This window comes from Neodiprion pinetum, chromosome 2 (assembly GCF_021155775.2).
Source record: "Neodiprion pinetum isolate iyNeoPine1 chromosome 2, iyNeoPine1.2, whole genome shotgun sequence".
Taxonomy (NCBI): Eukaryota; Metazoa; Arthropoda; class Insecta; order Hymenoptera; family Diprionidae; genus Neodiprion; species Neodiprion pinetum.
Window position 1 is genome coordinate 12,494,873 of NC_060233.1, and position 18,915 is coordinate 12,513,787.

At 41.6% G+C, this 18,915-nt stretch overlaps 1 protein-coding gene across 1 annotated transcript in view; it reads left to right on the forward strand.

The window, feature by feature from the left end:
* Nucleotides 1–3,637: 3,637 nt before the first annotated feature.
* The window catches only part of LOC124211945 (T-box transcription factor TBX20), a 34,426-nt gene continuing 19,148 nt past the window's right edge, over nucleotides 3,638–18,915 (forward strand). Inside the window, exons 1-3 of the mRNA XM_046611504.2 lie at nucleotides 3,638–3,984; nucleotides 9,033–9,405; nucleotides 15,593–15,866. Coding sequence (XP_046467460.1) covers nucleotides 3,864–3,984; nucleotides 9,033–9,405; nucleotides 15,593–15,866 — 768 coding nt within the window. The 5' untranslated portion in view covers nucleotides 3,638–3,863. The remainder of the gene's footprint in view (nucleotides 3,985–9,032; nucleotides 9,406–15,592; nucleotides 15,867–18,915) is intronic.

Below are 18,915 nucleotides of genomic sequence, written 5' to 3' on the forward strand. Positions count from 1 at the left end.
TCGGTGTATAGGAATTATACGTAGTGGAAACAGTCAACGTCTTGTGATTAGACGAACATCGTATATTTTTTTCATTTTGTTAATTAGGGATTCAATTAATTGCTTATAGAGAATAACTGAATAACACACTGAAATGAAATTCAGTTTCTAAAGTTACTAGGAAATTACAGTAAAATGGAAATATATCATTACAACGGCGTTCCAGATATTATCGGAATTAAAAGAGAATACCTTGCAAGTAACTATATTCGTCGTCTGATCATATACTGGTAAATATCATGAATTTTTTGCTACTTTAAGCATCAAGCCTGTTCATTCAGTTCACTACGTTTATTATGAACACAAGGACACTTTATAATTGATGCATCGACATCAAATTATAAAATAAACAGAATTTGTTACTTTTATATATAAAAAAAAAGATCCTAAGGTTTTCTGGTTAATTCTGGTAGCAAAAGTAATTCTCATTTTGTACCCAGGCTCATCATATTTTCCGGCTGTACTAAAAAGTGAACACAATCACGGACTGTACAGCACAGTAGCGACGACTTTACATGTACACTGTATGCTATAAACTGATTGTAAGTGAAATGTCAGGCACTTTAGTTTTTATCGGTCAGCAAAACGCGAGCCGCAGTTGAAGAGATGAACTCTTCGTTGCACTGTTGAAATTTGTGTCAACCATGTCGTTACGTTTTGTTAGGTAGGAAGGAAGGACGACACGGCGAGTCCTGCGACGAGGTTCCTTCGGCAAGTCTGGCCATGGTCTGATGCAGAAAAACTTAGGGCACAGGGGGCCGCATTCCGCGTGGGTGGCCCGGAATCGTTCCTTTACTCCCACTCAGAGGCGTTTCGTCCCTTCGGATGATGAATGACTGCGCGTTGACTCCCTTCTCATCCAACTCGGGCCTGGATCTCGTTGCGATTTGCATCCGGGCTACCAGCTTCGAAACCAGTCCAACTTAATCCCACAATCACCGAACCATTCAACACCACAAGGATAGTCGTCTTTTGTTTCGGTGCATGTGCTAGTTGACTTCGATGTGTCGCCGATGCCAAAGTGAACAAATATTATTGGCCAGGAAGTTTTCGAGTCAGAGCCGTTGATACGGAAATTTTCAGCAAGTTGCATAACCTGTAAGATTTTACGATGCGCGCAATCTGATTCATGCAAATGACAATTAGAATGAATGCTCGCAGACGTTGCTTTGCAATTAAAAATACAATTGTAATTTGCAATTTGATACCTAATTAAAAAATCCGGATCAGACGAAGTTGGCAGGCATGTTTTATCGCGACGAAAAAAAATTGGTGCATGCACACCTTGAGGTGTAGTTACCTGATACTGTCACGACGTAACAAGACATAATAATACGTGAATAATAACCGAACGAATTGCCAGTACAGGTTTGTAGTTGTGTAGAACTTGTTTTCTTTTGGGATTATAGCGATGATGAAGCAAAGCGGAGAACTTTTTCACGTAGCGAGTTGAGCTGAGATTTTGTCTAAATCCGATTGCCGATTGACTCGTGTTTTGTGTACTTACAACTTATGTGTACATACATACACATACTTACGTATTGTTAATATGTGTACATATCTGTCGGTGATCTTAACGACGCGTAACGTATACACTATACGTATATAGAAATGCATGTAAGTGCCTACTCAAAGCGAAAGAGAGAGACAGAGCGAAAGAGGGAGAGCCAAACCAAGGGTCTATTTTGTGGCTGATTTTACAAGCCGCTTAGCGGCAGCTCGGCTACCTGAAGGAGGTTTCGGCTGTTCGTATTAAACGGGAAATCCTTTGTGGTTTACTTCGTGGGCACGACGACCAGCCAGCGTTTCAGATGCGATTCAGATGGCAAATGCGATATTTTGACGTGCCCCAAAAAAATATTATAATCACAATAGGCCTCCCTTCACCTGAACGTCTTGCCTGTATTAATTCGTACCGTTGTGCTGCTCGCTCACAAACGTCTCGTATATGCGAGGCTTGCATCCTGCCGGCAGATGCGTATCTGTCTTTCGCCAGCTTTCAAGTCGACTTACAGATAATGCGTTGTTCGACTTCTGTGCTGGGTTTCAACTTTCCGCGAGTGTGCATGATATATTTTCTTCAAATTTTCTCACCACTCAACCTGTGACCAGCACAATATTTCAAAAAAAAACTGACCCCGCAACTATCGAGTATACAGAACAGTACACCGAGAGAAATTTTTAGTTCCGGTTACTTTCATTTTTTACCACAATCTAGTAGTCAAAAACTAGAAAGTCTAGTATCCATCACTATTCTTTCTCATTACGATCATTGTTGCTATATTTTCGTGCAACTGTTGCGAAACTTTAATGCTTGTGCAAGAATAAATTGACGTTAAAGCCTTTTTTAACTGAAGAAAGTAGAGTAAACCTCAGAAACTGATTTTGCGTTGCAATTATCAAAAAAGTATCGACAATAGCGCAAAATAATTACGCGTACCTCGTTTTTCATAATTCCCACAATGGCTCAAACATTTTTTTTTAACGATATCTGTTTTACTGAATTTTTCTAGTTACTATAACTAATGAAATTTTCCTCAGTGTATATCTATGTACTCGTAAATGACAATTTCTGCCCTAGTTAAAAAATACATCGTGTACGTTTTTTTTTTTACCAGAATTCGAAAAGTTAGTGAAAAATCTGCGGTATTGTCAATGGATTACGATACAATTTTGGAATAGATTTCAATATCAATTTTTCGTAAAAACTCTACACGTTGTATTTTCTTTTTTATCACGCAAGCTCCCAAAGAATCCTGATTTTTTTTTCTGTAAAATCATTCGTTGAATATCTAAAGTGTTCCAATTACGTTTTGGCGCACTATAGAATTTTGGAGTATTTACTTAAATATAGTTGGAAATATCCTTTCACAATGAACGAATCTTCGGATTATCCAAACAGCTTGGGCTTTAGGTTTATTGACCATAATTGCTCCACCTCGTTACGGGTGAATATAAGTCACCATTTGCCGACTTAGCGCCTGTTCCAAGTGAAACATACATTTTGTCCTGCATTACGAATATTGTGCCTTTTGGTTGTAATCTTGATTGTATACCTATAATCGAAGTGGTGTTGAACTGAAATCGACGGTACTAAAAAACACACGCACATACCCAACTGGACAAAACGCCAGAGAGGTAGTGTAAGGTCCTCGCACCAAGATCCTTTGTGGTGATTCTTTAATGGCGGTTCTCTTGTGTATCACGTCACATGCGGTGCGAAACGGGGATCCGGTGGCCGTAACCAGACCAGCAGCACAGTTTGATTTTTCTGCTGCGACGTTCTACGGTAGGTGTGCCTTCGGCGTGGCCGGCGGAGCGCGACGCCCGGTGAACAAACATGTTACTATCCCAATCGATCTGTTCGAGCGCTGAGTGTTCGGGAGTGAAAAGCGGCGATCCTCTCCCTTAAGCGCCTAAGTCCACGCCTCCGATCCCGTTGCAATCACTCTACGCCCCGCCCACCGGGCTCGGATTGGTCATTGGCGGTGTGGGCGGAGCGAGCGCGGCGTTGCGCGCGCAGCGTCTTATCGCTCGCGCTAGCTGTGGAGGGGAGAAGACTGGGGAGGAGGAGCGGAGGTCAGTGAGGATCGGGAAGTCGGCTGGCGCAGACGCGTTGTGTGCCGCGAAAACGCAGCTGAACGAACGCGTATCATCTCGCAACCGAGCGGTGCGCGTGTGGCGATTCCGGATTTTCAACCGGCTAATTCATGTGTGGGATTATCGCTATATCAACGTTTTCTTGAACGGTGCTGAGCGCTGCACGGACAAGGCGCGCGCTAAGTGAGGGAGTGCCGGATACCCTAGTGTTGTGCGACGCAAGAATGCCCGCCAAGGGGGAGAGGGGCAAGGCGACGGACTTCAGCATAGCGGCCATCATGGCGCCCAGAGGTCCTTCGTTTGGACATTACCACCTGCAGGGTCTCGCCAACGGCACCACCAATGGTATGACAAATTCGGCCTTGCCCTAACGCGCTCGGACCACCCGCAAGATTTCCGGGAGTTCCAAAAAACGCGATAGTCATCTAGTACAGAGCGCGATACTTCTTCTTGGCTTGCAGACCTTATGCCCGCTTTACCTGTAACCCAGAGGTCCGTTCCACCCTCTATTTTCACTGGCTCACAGCGGGGTGCGGGTTTCACTTTCACGGTTCACCAATGCTCGTGCAACAAGACGGTATAACGAGCACGGAAAATTCGACATATCCAAAATTCTTTTGCCATATTTCTGGTCTTCCGTGTTCGAGTTCGCGCATAAAATGATCTTTGTAAATGATTCTTGTCAAATTCCTTGAGGTCTATGAACTGTGAATTCTTATACGAATTGCGTTAGAGTATTCGGAGCGATTTTGGACAATTAACGTTATTCGTTTATGTATGTTGGAACACTGTAGTTTCCGTCGTGTTCTTCACTAGCTCAACTTTCTTACGCCTTTAGGTCGTAGCTCGATGATACTAATCAAATAATTCGACAGTTGGATGAATTTACACACGGGACACTGTAATCACTTTCGAATCGCATTGACAGGTTTAATCGCAGCCAATAGGCGTGTACTTTTCAAGTTTCGCAAGTTGTAATCTGGTTATTAACGTGCCATATTCTAGTGCTAGGTGTAATATTCAAACAGCTGCAGCTGGACTGTTTGACTAGATCTTAGTCAGTCTTGATGTACGAATTTTTCTCCAATGAATACGAAATGTGCCGAATATTAGGTATATCGGGATCTGAACGACGTTTCGAAATTCGGCCTCATCGTTGACGACGAATTAGCGCTAAATTTGCTTCACGACATCTTCGATCGATTCATCGAAAATTTTTCGCAATTATATGGGAGGTGGATTGATCCGTTAATGCAGGATCTTTGTCGACGTGTTTCTTCTGCAGCACCTGGCGTCGTAAATGGCGTCGACTGCATGCATATGTCCTTCCTAAAATAGGGTTACGAGTAATAAAGCAAATATTGAATGAACAAAATTAAATACTCAGTGCAAATAATTGTACATACAAGAAGACAGATGTCGCGTATTACTACTTCAGTATTGAAACATTATGTATCAGGTAACGCTCGATTTTTTCGGAAACGCGTCTATATTTTATTATATTTGAAGAATATTTCATTTTGCTTGAAGCTGTTGTTCATTCTGAAACGTTCCGATGTACTTGACTCGGGATTCTATGATTATATACCGAATCTCCCGCGTTTTTTACCAGTGAGAAACTTGGCAACGGAACCCGAGCCGCAACATTATAACTTGTTTGAACCTCTTTGAGGTTTGAGGGTTACTATATACTTGTAGTTCAGATATGCTAACTCAAATTTCGGTCTGATTTACATCTTCCGTAAACCTCACAGCCGAGTTTTACTCAACAGAGACTCGAAGTTCTTAAAAACTGTAGATCGAAATTGAACCTGGTATCTGCAGAACTCGAGAAAAGAAAACCGCAAGGATTATTTGACGTCCAAACCAAGAATATTGCATTTGAGTCTTTCTAGGGTCAAATGGGTCCCAATTTTGGTGCTGATTATAACTTTGAAACATCGGAATAAGAACTTTTTGACTTATTTTTTACTCAGGGGTTTCCTATCTGAGAAAGTTTCACTTTAGTGTAAAAAAAAATCGAAATTTTCCCGAGGTCCAAATGAGGTTTAGGTAAAATTTCGAGGCGCTTACGGGTAATTAAGATTAGGTATAACACGTTCATGCGACATCTTGTTTATACTTTCAAACGATTTTACAGATCTCAAATAATAATTGAAAATCTATTTAACGTTGAAATATTACACAGAGAAACGAGTATAGGAAAACTTTACATATGGTAAAGTAGCAGTTGGTTTACCGTCGCAATACGACGATTATTCAGATTCTGTAACACAATTCTTACTATACACAGTATAAAACTCATCCTCGTTCTGCGACGGTAAATTCAACGCTTATTATGTCGCACGTGAATACTTAGTACAGCTACCCTTTTCTCCGTGTATGCATTTCTAAAATATATCGATGATTTGAAGGTCCGAAGTGTTGGAACTTTTCTCTTCTGTCTGCGATTTTTGTGAAAACACTATTCAGTATTATAAATGTACACAAATTAATCCTCGCACTACTATTCTGACCTATGAAGCTTGGATTTTGATACCTTGTCGTGCTGAAATACCGGATAATGATGTCACAAGTATGGCACGCATTCAAAACACGTTTCAGCTCTCGTGAATGAATTCTATAGTTACTTTTCGTTATTTATATCAATGAATTAAACGTGTAGAAGATTTATTTTCGCGATGTCATTTTATTTCAACAGACTTAATCGGAGAAATACGGAGAAATTTTATTTAGTAAACCCAATTAAAATGTTGAGCGAACGTCACTCGGAATATTCAACTCCACATTTAATCATGGCGCTTATTATTTACCCGCCTTTACTTGTGGTGTGCCAAGTTTTATTATTATATACGATGCCAACGCGATTGCGAATTAATTTGCTTTGCACGCGATCTTCATGTTCGCAATTCAAATTAGTATGATTGATAAAATCCGTCTTGAAGTAGGTACAGCGAAAGATTTTGTCCCATAACAATTTATGCGCACGACTCAAAATGTATCCTGAGAGTTCGCGTACAATATTCCTTTGCCTGCATTGATGATGAATTGGTCTCATATCTGTTCATTACCCACGTTTTAAGTGCGTTTTAAGTGTCACGAAATCGTTGTCGGGGTCCTTAGACGGTAGGAAAAGATATAGGAAGTAAACGTGGCTAGCGCCAGAAGCAGCTGGGCAAAGGAAAGTGTTTTTTCCACTCAACATGCGGTCTTCGTAATTAATTATCCCATGCAATGTCCAATTAAAGCGGCGAGCGCTTCAAGTTGAGTGCAATTTGGATCTAATATTATACTTGCCCCGAACAGTAAAAAATATTAAATTAACCGTGAGCAATGAAAACATGGATCGAAAATGTTTGTCCAGTTCAGCGGTACCGTCACGCGAGAGAACTATAATCGAACAAGGAATTTGTAAGCTCGAGTCGATTGGGTCGAATTTCATTCAAAGAATCATTCTTCCCAAAGTGATACAAAATTCCAAATCCTTAATTCAAGTATAAATAACGTTTAGCTGTTTATCATTGAAAAATTGTTAGAAAATTCTGTTCTTTACCGAATTACGATGGATCAGGTCTCATTTTGTTTGATAATTGGTACTTTATAGTTCACCTGAAACGAATGTTGATTTAAACGTTTATGTATTTTATGATGAAGCATACAAGTTCGCGAATTACGACTTATAAAATAATTTTACACGCAACGTTTTCGCGATTGAATGAAAACCTAAAGAACTTAATTTAACTTTGCAGGAAAATTAGTAGAGAATTTGCCTGTAAAATTTCCCGCAAGTCGAAATTGGTAAGTTGACATATTTCTAACTGTGTATCAGAGATACGTCGTTTTGGAAAAATTCAACTTCATTGAATTTAGCCCGAACTCCCAAACTTTGGATTAGCCATTCGGTTAGTCTCCACAATTTCTTGTCCAACCTGTACACTGTAATAAAAATGCGGTGTGGACAGCTTCTATAAACTATAATTAATTTGTTATCAGTATAAAACGATTTGATGTTAAATTTTCGAATTTGCCACATAAATTGTTTTATGCTAAGCAGTTAACACCGCTAATTTTGTTTAATTTTATCGCCAACATCTTTTACAGCCTACGTCCGATGCAATTTCTTGAACCAACATTTCCAAGGTGTGTCACGGCCTTGTCTCATCGAGATATTAATTATATTTGTCACAAGGATAATTAGTGCCTGGTTCTAAGCGAATCGCGTCGTTTCATCCGCAATGATCCGCTTACCGCCGACGTGCAGCTCATGCCGCGACTTTCACGAGTTACGGTAATTCCTTCTCTGCAACGCATTCGAGCAGTGATTAGCGTGGGTTATTCGTGTAAAATTTTACACTTATACAGTATGTCAAGACGTAACTTTCCTCTCGGTATGCGTATACGTATACCTATGCGCAGATGCATGTGTGAACGATACGTATATACCTAGTATATTGTTGAGGTTCTCTTCAAGCGGTGCTTTCGCACTCGTGGCAACTCGAGCGTTGCCTCATGCTTCAACGCAATTCATATCTTTCTTATTTGTTTCTACAAATTCTTTAGTAGCATCAGCGGCAGAAATAGCTAATAATAATGATAAAAGCACACTTATAGCGTTTCAGCTTGTCGCGGAATCACGTTAACGAATTCAGGGCAACCCTGAACGGTCTTAGTTACAAATATTTTCAGATTTTCTTTAATTTTTTTTTTGTTCTCTCGCAAAGTCGAGGCGTGCAAAGATCGGAAAGGATGCTAGAACTTGTGTAAATCTTCGTGACAATTCAAATTGTCTAAAACTAATTTTCAAATCAAGTATTCGTTAAAGAAAATGTCGTTACGAGCGTGTTCAAAGTGTTCTTTTTCGCAATTTTGATTGCCAAGATAACTCACAGCTGTGTCAATTAGTGTTTGTTGAGATTGATCTGCACTTGTTTGTGCGATGCTTAGCGAAGACACCGAGCTTCTGTAATTCCGTCTTCTTAAATTTGGATTTATTAAAAGCTCACGGGACGTTGGACCTTTATGGTTCAACGACCAATTACGAAAATCCTTTTTACCTATTTTCCACCTTCTATTAATAGAATCTCTGCAAATTGTGGGAAATGATAGGTTGTATGATCGCGAGAAATTGTCGAAAGCACTTATACGCTGGTTTTCGTTGAGTTTGAGGTTACGACAGCTTGCACGTCTTGTAATTTTCATCCACTTTTCGGATCTGTCCAAGTGCAAATTTGCAATCATTAAAGATACTTCGTCACTCAGGATAGACAAACGAAAGTGTAAAATCTAAAATTTGAACAGTTCCATTTGCGTCTCGATCGTGAGTATCGAGTTTTTTCAACCGAGGAGAAGTGCTTCAAAAATTCCTGACGCCGAGTTTTCTTTCTGTTTACCAGGCGTTCAAACGACGCCAGCGGATCTTGTTGCCGCTGCGACTGCCGTGGCCGAAGAAGTCCTGGACGACGATGACGAGGGTGAAGACGGGGTCGGTGAAGGTGAGAGTGAGGACGCGGAGAGATCGACCAATGACGAGGAGCAGGAGGTCGACGTCGACGTCGAGGAGTGCAGCAGCGTCGAAGACACGTCGCCGAGCCTACTCGAAGAACAAGTCTCAGCCAAGCTTGACGGTGACGTTGAACGGAGACACCGCCGACGGACGAGCTGCAATTCCGACGAATTGCGGGACGTCGAATGTCACTTGGAGACCAAGGAGCTTTGGGACAAGTTCAACGACCTTGGGACCGAAATGATCATCACCAAAACGGGCCGGTAAGTTTGAATCCGAATTCGCCGTTTCGACTTCAACGTTCCGTGCTGAGACAAATCCTGATCGCGTTTACAACCGGGAAATTGGATGCTTTTTTGAGGTCGAATTTTGCGGGCAAATTGCAATTATATGCAGTTCACTACAATGAGAATAAATTTTATCTTGATGGGTTTTGATCAGTTCCATTTAAAACGAAAACTGGTAATGTACGTTCGTTATAATTCACCATTCCAATTCGATTCCCCAACGTTAAATAAACGTGCCATTTATTCCCACTGGACACTTTTAGTTTATTCTATGCGTGGAATTTTTTTTCTACGGATATTTTGCAGGGTCAAGGATTATCGATTTTACTTGTTAGGTAATCACAGAGCGCTAATAGCTGCTGTTTTCAGTTGTATCGGCATATATCGACCGTAACAAATATGGTGGTACAACACGATTTTACAAGTTTCAATTCTTTTGGCGGGATTTAATCAAAGAGGAATTAGTTTGATGTTTGGTATTCTGCATTACGAAATACAAAAATCTGTAAGAACTCAAAGAAAACATCGTTACTAAGTTTTGGAATATTTTTCCGAATCGAAATGTTTTATTGTTCGTATTTAGGTGACTAGCATAGCTATGGTATCGGAAAAGGTTACCGGTATCCAGCCACCTAACTCAGCATTACCTAAAAACTTTTTAAGTTGTACAAGACCCGTTTAACAAACGTGTCAGTCTCGGCAACAATTCCAAATTCAGACCAATCAGGTGGAATTGTGGATCGCAACAGGCGGTCCCTCACCACTGCATCGTCCCTGTTCACCTTCGCTGCTCTTTCTCAGTCAGCTTCTCGTTGATCCTTTCCCACGCTTGGCACCGCGCTAATTCAACCTCGCCGTAAAGTTTTTCTTGCAACGGCAGTTGCACCTATTTGCGTATGTATTTAAATAATGTCAGAATCAACGAGGAAGGGGACAAAACTATACAATTAAAAAGTAAAAACCGCAACGCTTGCTTGAGTTTAAGATTTTGGGTAAAAAGAAAATGTTCTCTTCGCATTTCTTTTCATAACTCGAGAAATCATTGTTGAGTAGAGGTGAAACAAACAACCCATCCGAATCGATGTTTTTATTTTATTCTGGTAACATTTATTTTTTGATTAAGCGTTTGCATTCCTAACATTATATAAACATAATCAAAAAGTGAGTATGTCATATACATTCGTTCGACAGCTGCATGTGACACATCGATAAAGTATTTTTTACTTCATATCGGTAATAGCGGAAACCAGATGTTGTTGAGATATGCATAGAAATGTAACAGCATCTGCTGACTCTTGAAGAAGCAAAAAACGCAAAAGACACAAAAACACTCTAATCGCTGAACGGCAGATGTCATGATAGTTGTTAAAATGAAAAATACTAAATGAGAAAAATGATGAACAAAAAAAAAATATGGTTAGAAATTTCTTCTATCAGTTTTTGCGATCGAGCAATCAAAGCGTTTTAGATTTCGGTAAGCGAGATGCAATTTTCATATAATTATCCGACTGGCCGCACTGCTGCGATGCGCATCGTAATCATACAGCGCCGGAGGATCACCTGCCAGAGTTCATTATATACATACGAATGCAGGTAAATGTGTGATATAAACCCATCTATAAGCTTCGAGTGAAGTGGTCTTCATAGATTACATAGCTTCAGAGCGATAAGCTCACAAAACACCGCATCGTAGTCCTGCGGCAGAAATCGCTGAACCGCCAAAAACTGCCTGTTTTTACTCACCCGTTCATTATACGTACATTATATCACACTTTTCCAACGCGACGTTAACTCGACGAATAACGGCTCCACGAGTAATTTCAAAAGCTTTCACAACGAGCCAAAAGTACCGGCGGGTTTCCTTGCTCACGCGAGCATTGATCATGGGATGAAATAAGAAATCGTCAAGTTTCTGAGAAACGGATTTTGTGTTTCATCCTTCAGAATCTTCCCTCCCTCACCAGGTATCAAGGACTAATTTTATCAACCCGCACGACGGTGAGAGTGTAAAAATGCTAGATGCAGCGGATCTGCGAAAAGCACGAAGGCAATAACAGCTTAATAGAGAGTCTTTACAAGCGAGAATCTGAGACTCGACGGTGGCGCCGCCACGTGGCTTGGCTATCGACTGACTGCGAGGTCAGTGCGTGTGTTCCCGTGAGTGTATAAGCCAGGCAGGATGTGTCTATGGGCTGTCACGCGAACTGTTCATCAGTGGCGTCTCACCCACTTGGCGTCCCAGAGGTAGGAAGGTAGGATCGGTAGGCGCTGTGCGCGTCTACCTTTGTGTTAGGGTTGTGCGACATGAAGGCTTGCCGTGGCGGCAGTCTGCACACAATATGCTGTGCGCCAGAGTCCAGATACATGTGACGCGCTAAGAGAGCCGAGTCGGTTAATGTTGTGTGGGTATGGACGCGATACCCGCAGACATAATTACAATAGTGACACCACCTGGCAGCGCGGTAGAGTCGTTAACTCGGCAAACAGTTGAGTAACTTAGATCGCTATAATATCCACTGCTTCCGTAATCCATTTGTTCGACCCTCTCGGCCCGAGTTGCTGACGAGCTCCCGGGCCGCCCGGGTCGCTCCGGGTGGTTTTGCTCGAGGATTGCTTTGCGAGGGTGGATGAAGGAAGAGGGGCAGGGAGGGGGGTCGCGATTATAGGCTCGTTAGAAGCAAAGAGGGCCGTTTGTTTCGGTTTAATTGACCGACTTCTGCAGGATCGCTCTGACTACGGTGTTTTGTCCAGATCGTTCGGATTTCATGGTCCAGACTTTTTTTCCAGATTCGCGTATTTCACTCTAGTCCACTATCGTGAAGGCAATTAAGTTCGTCTAAATCCTCTTCGTCTGGTCTAGTTGTTTTGAAAATCATTCCGTACCCTCGACGAAATCAACAAGATAAACCAATTCGCTTGTCCTTAACATACGGGATCCAATAAGCAAAGATATCGACAATATTGAACAATTCATATTGTGAAACTCTTTTCTGTATTCTTCGTGGTTGCTTGGCACAAGGTATCGTGAACACAAGGACAATAATATATTCCGGTTGAAAAGTTTAGAGTCGGATAAAAATCTTGAGCCACCATGAACCCAGGGGTGTCAAAGGTGCGAGAGACGATATATCTATCAGACTCAAAGAGTCACTGAACAAAGATTTCAGGTAAGAATTCTTCGAGGTGATGATTTCGACAGGGGTCGAAGTATATCGCACGCATCATCTGCATGGTAAAACTTACCCAAATGGAACTGGGGATAGTCGCCCAGAATGTAGTTACCTACTGCATACTTTTTCATCTCCTTAATTTTCCGCTCTTCTATTTTCGGAGCAGAGGGAATCTTATTATAATCACCATGAAATGAAAAGTTGAATCTCTTCACTGAACCCATACGTTTTCAGGTCTAGAGAATTATTTTGATAATTTTCAGTTGGATTTCTAGATGTCATCAATTTTCAACGATCGCGATCAAATGGACATTGATGACTCTAGTCTCAACCGATGCGGTTATCTTGGATCCATAACTGGTTGAATTTCGAACAAAAGTCGTGGAGACATCCTTGAGCTATATCCAAAAATGAAAATGTTGTTTACCGACAATAAATCGAAAACGGGTGCAACTATTCGGGTGACATTGAGCATATTGATTGAGTAGCGAAATCGGCGAAGCCATCTGTGGGTTACTTCAGGAGGCAACGGAATTTGGTAGAACCTGTCGTTTGTATCTAGTTTCGAAAATAAGGAGAACCTATCAAAAGTAAATTTTGGAATTACTGTTTCAGGCAGATATTCACTTCAGTTTTAAAAACATTGGAGTCAAGCTCGGCTAATTATAAGTTTATTTAAGAGTGCTCAATGCGTTGGAAATCAAAAATGTTATAACGAAAGCACAGAAGTTCAAACTTCAAATACTATTTCTGAAATATGTCCTGCTTGCTTTTCTCCATACCACACCGTGATTTCATCGGTACATCCCGTAAGGCAATTTGAAGATAAATTATGGGCTTTTGAATTTTACGAAAAACCGGTTATGCAAATATTCTGAGGCTCCGTAGAAACTGTTCATAGTCGATGAGGCTATGGTTGTATTCATATTGCACCGGGTGGTCGTTATCAGCAACTTACAATTAGCGATGAGTGTTTATTCAAGTGAATTGCGACTCAATGGGGCTGAACACGGAGTAGATTAAACTTGTGCGAAGACCCAAGTTTCGTTTCGTAACCGCGATTTACGTTCCGTGCCAAACTGTTCTAAGCTTCGATTTGTATAAACAACAGTTTGTAAACTTCTTTGACTTATGACAATGACTTTATTTCTAATCATCAAAAATTTATATTTCAAACAATCGTTGAGATGTGCAATTCCTCAGATCAACATATTGTGCATTACGGTTAAACGATGTTTCTTAAACAGGCAGAGTGCCAGTTAATCTCCAGTAGATGATTGTCATAGCGCCACAAAATTGGTTGGCGAAGAACAGTGGCATGATGGGTTTGGTCCCTAAAAATACGCCAAGCAGAAGGTTCAGAGTGATGAAGCAAAATAACGCTTGAGCGTATTTGGCGCAGCTCGTCGTCCTGTCAGAGCTTCTTATGTTCGTCCTTAGGCACGCTTCTCGTTTGACTGGGACCGATGAAGTCAGAGCTTGATTAGTTCGGACATCGAAGCCTAGGCTGAAACGTGCCATGTTCATTTGACAAGCGTCGCGATTGACACTCGAGTTGTTCAAACCTCGAGACTGCGGGATTTGTGCCAAATTTGCATTGATGTCGACATCTTGCGAATCCGGGGAATTGCACGACCCTTGACACAATACGCTCTTTCCTCGAGGCGGTAAATTTTTATACTCGCTGCAGAGAAATGGCATCTTATCAAAGCGTGATTCGGTCCTTTGTTTCTTCTTGGTTACAGTTCAAATGCTGAATACCTGAAAAGGTTGTATCGAGACTTTTTGTCATCGTGTGGGTATAATTTGGACGTTGAAAACTGCAGGGAAAATTTGAAAACTTTTTTTAGTATGCTGAAGATCATTTGTTCATACGATTACACAATCAGACATTTTCTTCGAGTCATGTGTTACGAAAAAAATTCAAAGCAGGGCTGTAAAATGTAATAATGACAGAATAACGTTAATTCTTTCATGACCGAAGAATTCAAGAATTCTGTCACTGAAAAGGGTCGAAGACTTACTAACTTCTTATGAATGTAATTGTTCCGAAATAAGTACGGTATTTTAGTTCCTTCGAATTCAGATCCCAGTTACTTTGTAAATTCATAACATCATCATCCATCGAATAACTTTCTAGTTGACAGAACTCTCTCTCGTGCCTCCAATTTTCAGTTACTTTTCTTCTTCGCAAAAAACCGCCCTGTGGTCATCACAGCTGTGTTTATGCAGCGAAAGGATTTTCATGACGCCATAGCTGGCGAACTTTAATCTCAAAATTCAACGTGTACGTCAGTATACGTATTTTGATGATCTGAACATGTTGTTATTTTTCGATTAAACAATTGCTGGCCTCGTTTTATCGACCATGTTCACGGTGTCCAAAGATGCGCACATCAATATTCGCCAGGAGATTCACAGTTGACTTTAGTTGGTCCACGGAAGGAGTTATTCTCCTCCATGTGGAATTATTCTCATTTCTCAACAAGTCATCTTTGAAGGTATGAGTGACGTCCAATGCATTACATCACTGAATACATAACGATTACATATCGAATAGTCAAAGTCCGAGGTGAAACCTGAGGGACATTTACACATCAAAATTACATACGTCGTTTGCATTTCCATGTTAGGAATTCAGGATTCGTCTTTTTCCGACGCGTTGACTAGTGTAAGATTACATTGAAATCAAATGATAAACGAGTATTTACTTCTGGTCTTGGTCTCGGTAATATACCCCTGGTAATTATGGTATAAATTACAGACTTACCGGTGAGAGTGTAATTGCAATGACAGTGTCGTTAGAAGGAAATCATAAATCCGTGTACGATCAAAGTTCAAGATGAAGAACTTTTAGCCAATGCTTAATTAAACCTGTTCAACTCCAGGCAGCATAGTAGCTTGAATTTTACTGCTGTTATTTCATGCCTGTATCCTATGTTCTCCTCTACGCTGATCAGTAATTCACACTATCGCTTGTATCGATCCGACAGACGGATGTTCCCGACCTGTCGAGTGTCGTTCAATGGCCTGAGATCGGAGGGCCGGTACGCAGTGCTGATGGACATTGTGCCTGTGGACAACAAGAGGTACCGATACGCCTACCACAGGAGCTCGTGGCTAGTCGCCGGGAAGGCAGATCCCCCGGCACCGGCCCGCCTCTACCTTCACCCCGACTCGCCCTTCACCGGGGAGCAGCTGCGCAAGCAGGTCGTCTCCTTCGAGAAGGTGAAGTTGACCAACAACGAGAATGATGAGCAGGGCCAGGTAAGCAATCATTCACGCTTCGCGTTACTTCTTTCACTTTACATCAGCATCCACAAGCACTGAAATGTCTTACTAGGCATATCGGAATAACCGGAGAACAACTATTTTCTCAGACGATGAATGGGGTTACAGTACGTTTCTTTTTATCGCCTCTCATTTTCCGCTATTCTGTCGACAAAGAAGAGGAAATGTGATTTTTGAAAGTCCAGGTCTCACTAGAACTCCACGTCTTTAGGCATTTTGAAAATATCTTCGATCAATTTTTTGATCACGTATCTTTCGAGAACGAATGATGAGATTTTTCCGATTTTGGTCTCAATCGACGCGGTGCTTCCTAACTTAAAATTGACTAAATTTTTAGCAGAATTAGTCTCACCATTCCTGAGGTTCTTGCCACGATAAACAAACGCATTTAGTGAAGTCGAGATAATTTTAGGACCATTCCTTTCACGCACGGCTGTTCTTCGCACTATTTTTTATTCGTCATTCGCGTGATCGGACTTTTCGTTTCCTAAATCTTACGTTTTGTGACTGCTTTTAGCGCCAGTGCGAATAGCGACGGAGTAGATTCAAGATAATTATCCATGACACACAATATCACGTATGCAGATAGTTGTCGGTCTGTAATCCGTGCTACTTTCCCAAATTACAGACGAGCTATCGCCAAGAAGCGAGGTGCTATTCCTTTATAAGTCACGCTCTGGCATATCAACTTTGTTCAGTCGTGAATAAACTCTTTACTTGGCACTATATTAGCTGCCCGCCACTTCGTCCGATCGATCCGCAGGCGAGCTGGTGAAATGTAGGAATATATATCCACGTCACAATGTACGCATATACAGGGACCACAGAAACGCAATTTGTGCGTGCACACCTATTTCGCCACTTGATTCTATTAGGAGACCAGGCTACCAGTATATCCGTCGCGAACAAGACTTTCTGCCACTCTGTTCAATTACAGAAGCTCGTACCTTACACCACACAATCTGTGTTCGAGCCACACACGTAGCCGTAGGTCGTTAATACAGATTTCACAATAATATGCAGACAGGCTTTTCTTTTCACCGGTTCCTTTATCCTGCGATATAGCTGTCAGTGAAATTGAACAAAATTTCATCGCCGTTTTTACGCGTTCCTTCCAACCCTGCCCCATCCGGAAGTAAATGGAGTTGATCGAGAGAGGATTCGGTTCAAAACACTGGAGTAAACCATACTTATAGTTCAAAGTATTGCTGAGAAGCAGGTTAAATGACTAAACTTTTTTTTTGATTAAGTTCACAAATACAGTTGTACTTCCCTTTGTCGTTTAATCCGCGGTTTCGACAAAACGATTGTTATATTAAATGAAAACATTGTAATATTATCTTATCATTGCATACGTTAAGGACATCTTGACTCTATTTGATGTATGTGTTGTGCGTGACGTTTTTTGGGTAATAATGTGCGGTTGGATTTATGATACAAGCTCCGAAGAATGTATCGTCATGTCGATCAGAATGAATTCACGTTGCAGTAGCTGGCCATCAACTCAAAAATTTTCAGCCCTGAGAGGCTGCATAAAAAATGACCGTCAGTCTCTGAGCAGTCAAAACTGAGATGTAACTTTTGACCCACTTACCGTACAGTTGAAAGGCGCGTAGATTGAGCTTACAATTAGGGTAATGGTACGATGAAATTGGTATGCCTACCTAAACGACATCAGCTACCGCAATTTTATCACGGATGGAATTATTTTCCGTGGAATGTAAAACATTCTTAGGTGTCTATTTCCTTTTTTACCTTAGTAAGTCATCTTTGGACGTTCTATTCAGATATTCATATGGACTGTATGAATTACTTAACGTGTAACACTTGAAATACACAAAGACTGAGTTCAGAGTAATGGTACCACTGAACTGATAAACCCACTTATTGTTGGACTTGAGCTACCGCGATTTTGCCACGAGTTGAATTACTATCCGTAAGTCTTGTCCAGCCTTCTCACATGTCATCTCATCTCCTTAGCGAGGCATCGCGGATAGTCTCTCCGCGTAAAGCAGCTACCTGACATGGTGGAGTTATCCAAGCGGTATTTAATACCGCGACGAGGTTTAGGAAGCGTTGGATACATTCGCTCCGTGGGTGGAGGTACGGACGCGACTGACTCCCTTTCCTCGTAGCTGTTACGCACACTTGACAACGGTCAGGGGTAACGATGACTTCGTATAGGCTAATAAATTGTTCGAATGTTTGCCCGGACCTTTTGTCATGATGATTACGGGCAGTAGCCTACGCCCGCGCTCTTTACCCGCTGGGTAGTCTAGCCCTCTTCCCTTCCATCGACGTCGTATGCACAAGCACACGAACACCGTCCTTCCTTCTTCAACGGGAATAGCTCACCCACACCCACCTCCTTCGTGGCGTTTCGCTGTGAGTTGCCTGCTAGTGTGCAAGTGGGGAATAGGCCTCTCACTTCGTCTTTCTCGCTGCACACGCACCATCGTCGTCCGGACGCCAGTCAACTCGACGACTCGGAACTCAGGACTCAAGTGGTAGGGAACATTCCTTGGCCACGGGCACTATTTCATCGTTTCGTATGACGCGATATTATAAGACCCCCGCCTGTGACTGCTCGGTCTACAGGGTGGTCCAAAAGCGACGCTACGAGCATTCGCCGTCTGATATGCATTTTCGATTCAACTAGTATCATTGTCTTATCGTTCCGCTCTGGATATTTTTCACATCTTTTATTCTGTCATTTTCAACAAACGTGGACTCCGCTGAAATCACTTTCAATCTCCGGTGCTATGGCCGCCAACAATAGCTACAGCGAGCCTACTACGTATGCCGGGCAAATATTGTTAGTATAGTATGTGTACAGGGTGTTTCCAAATGAAAATTTCACTCCCTGATCGTCGGGTTGATACGTAATTGTCGAATGTTCACGGTTTACCCATATACTCGGCAAATGGCATTTGATACTTATTTTCCTCTGTTTAATTATAACATCACTTCAAATTCCGAGAAATTATCACAGGATTTACAATCGCTAATCCTGTGTAATCGTTAG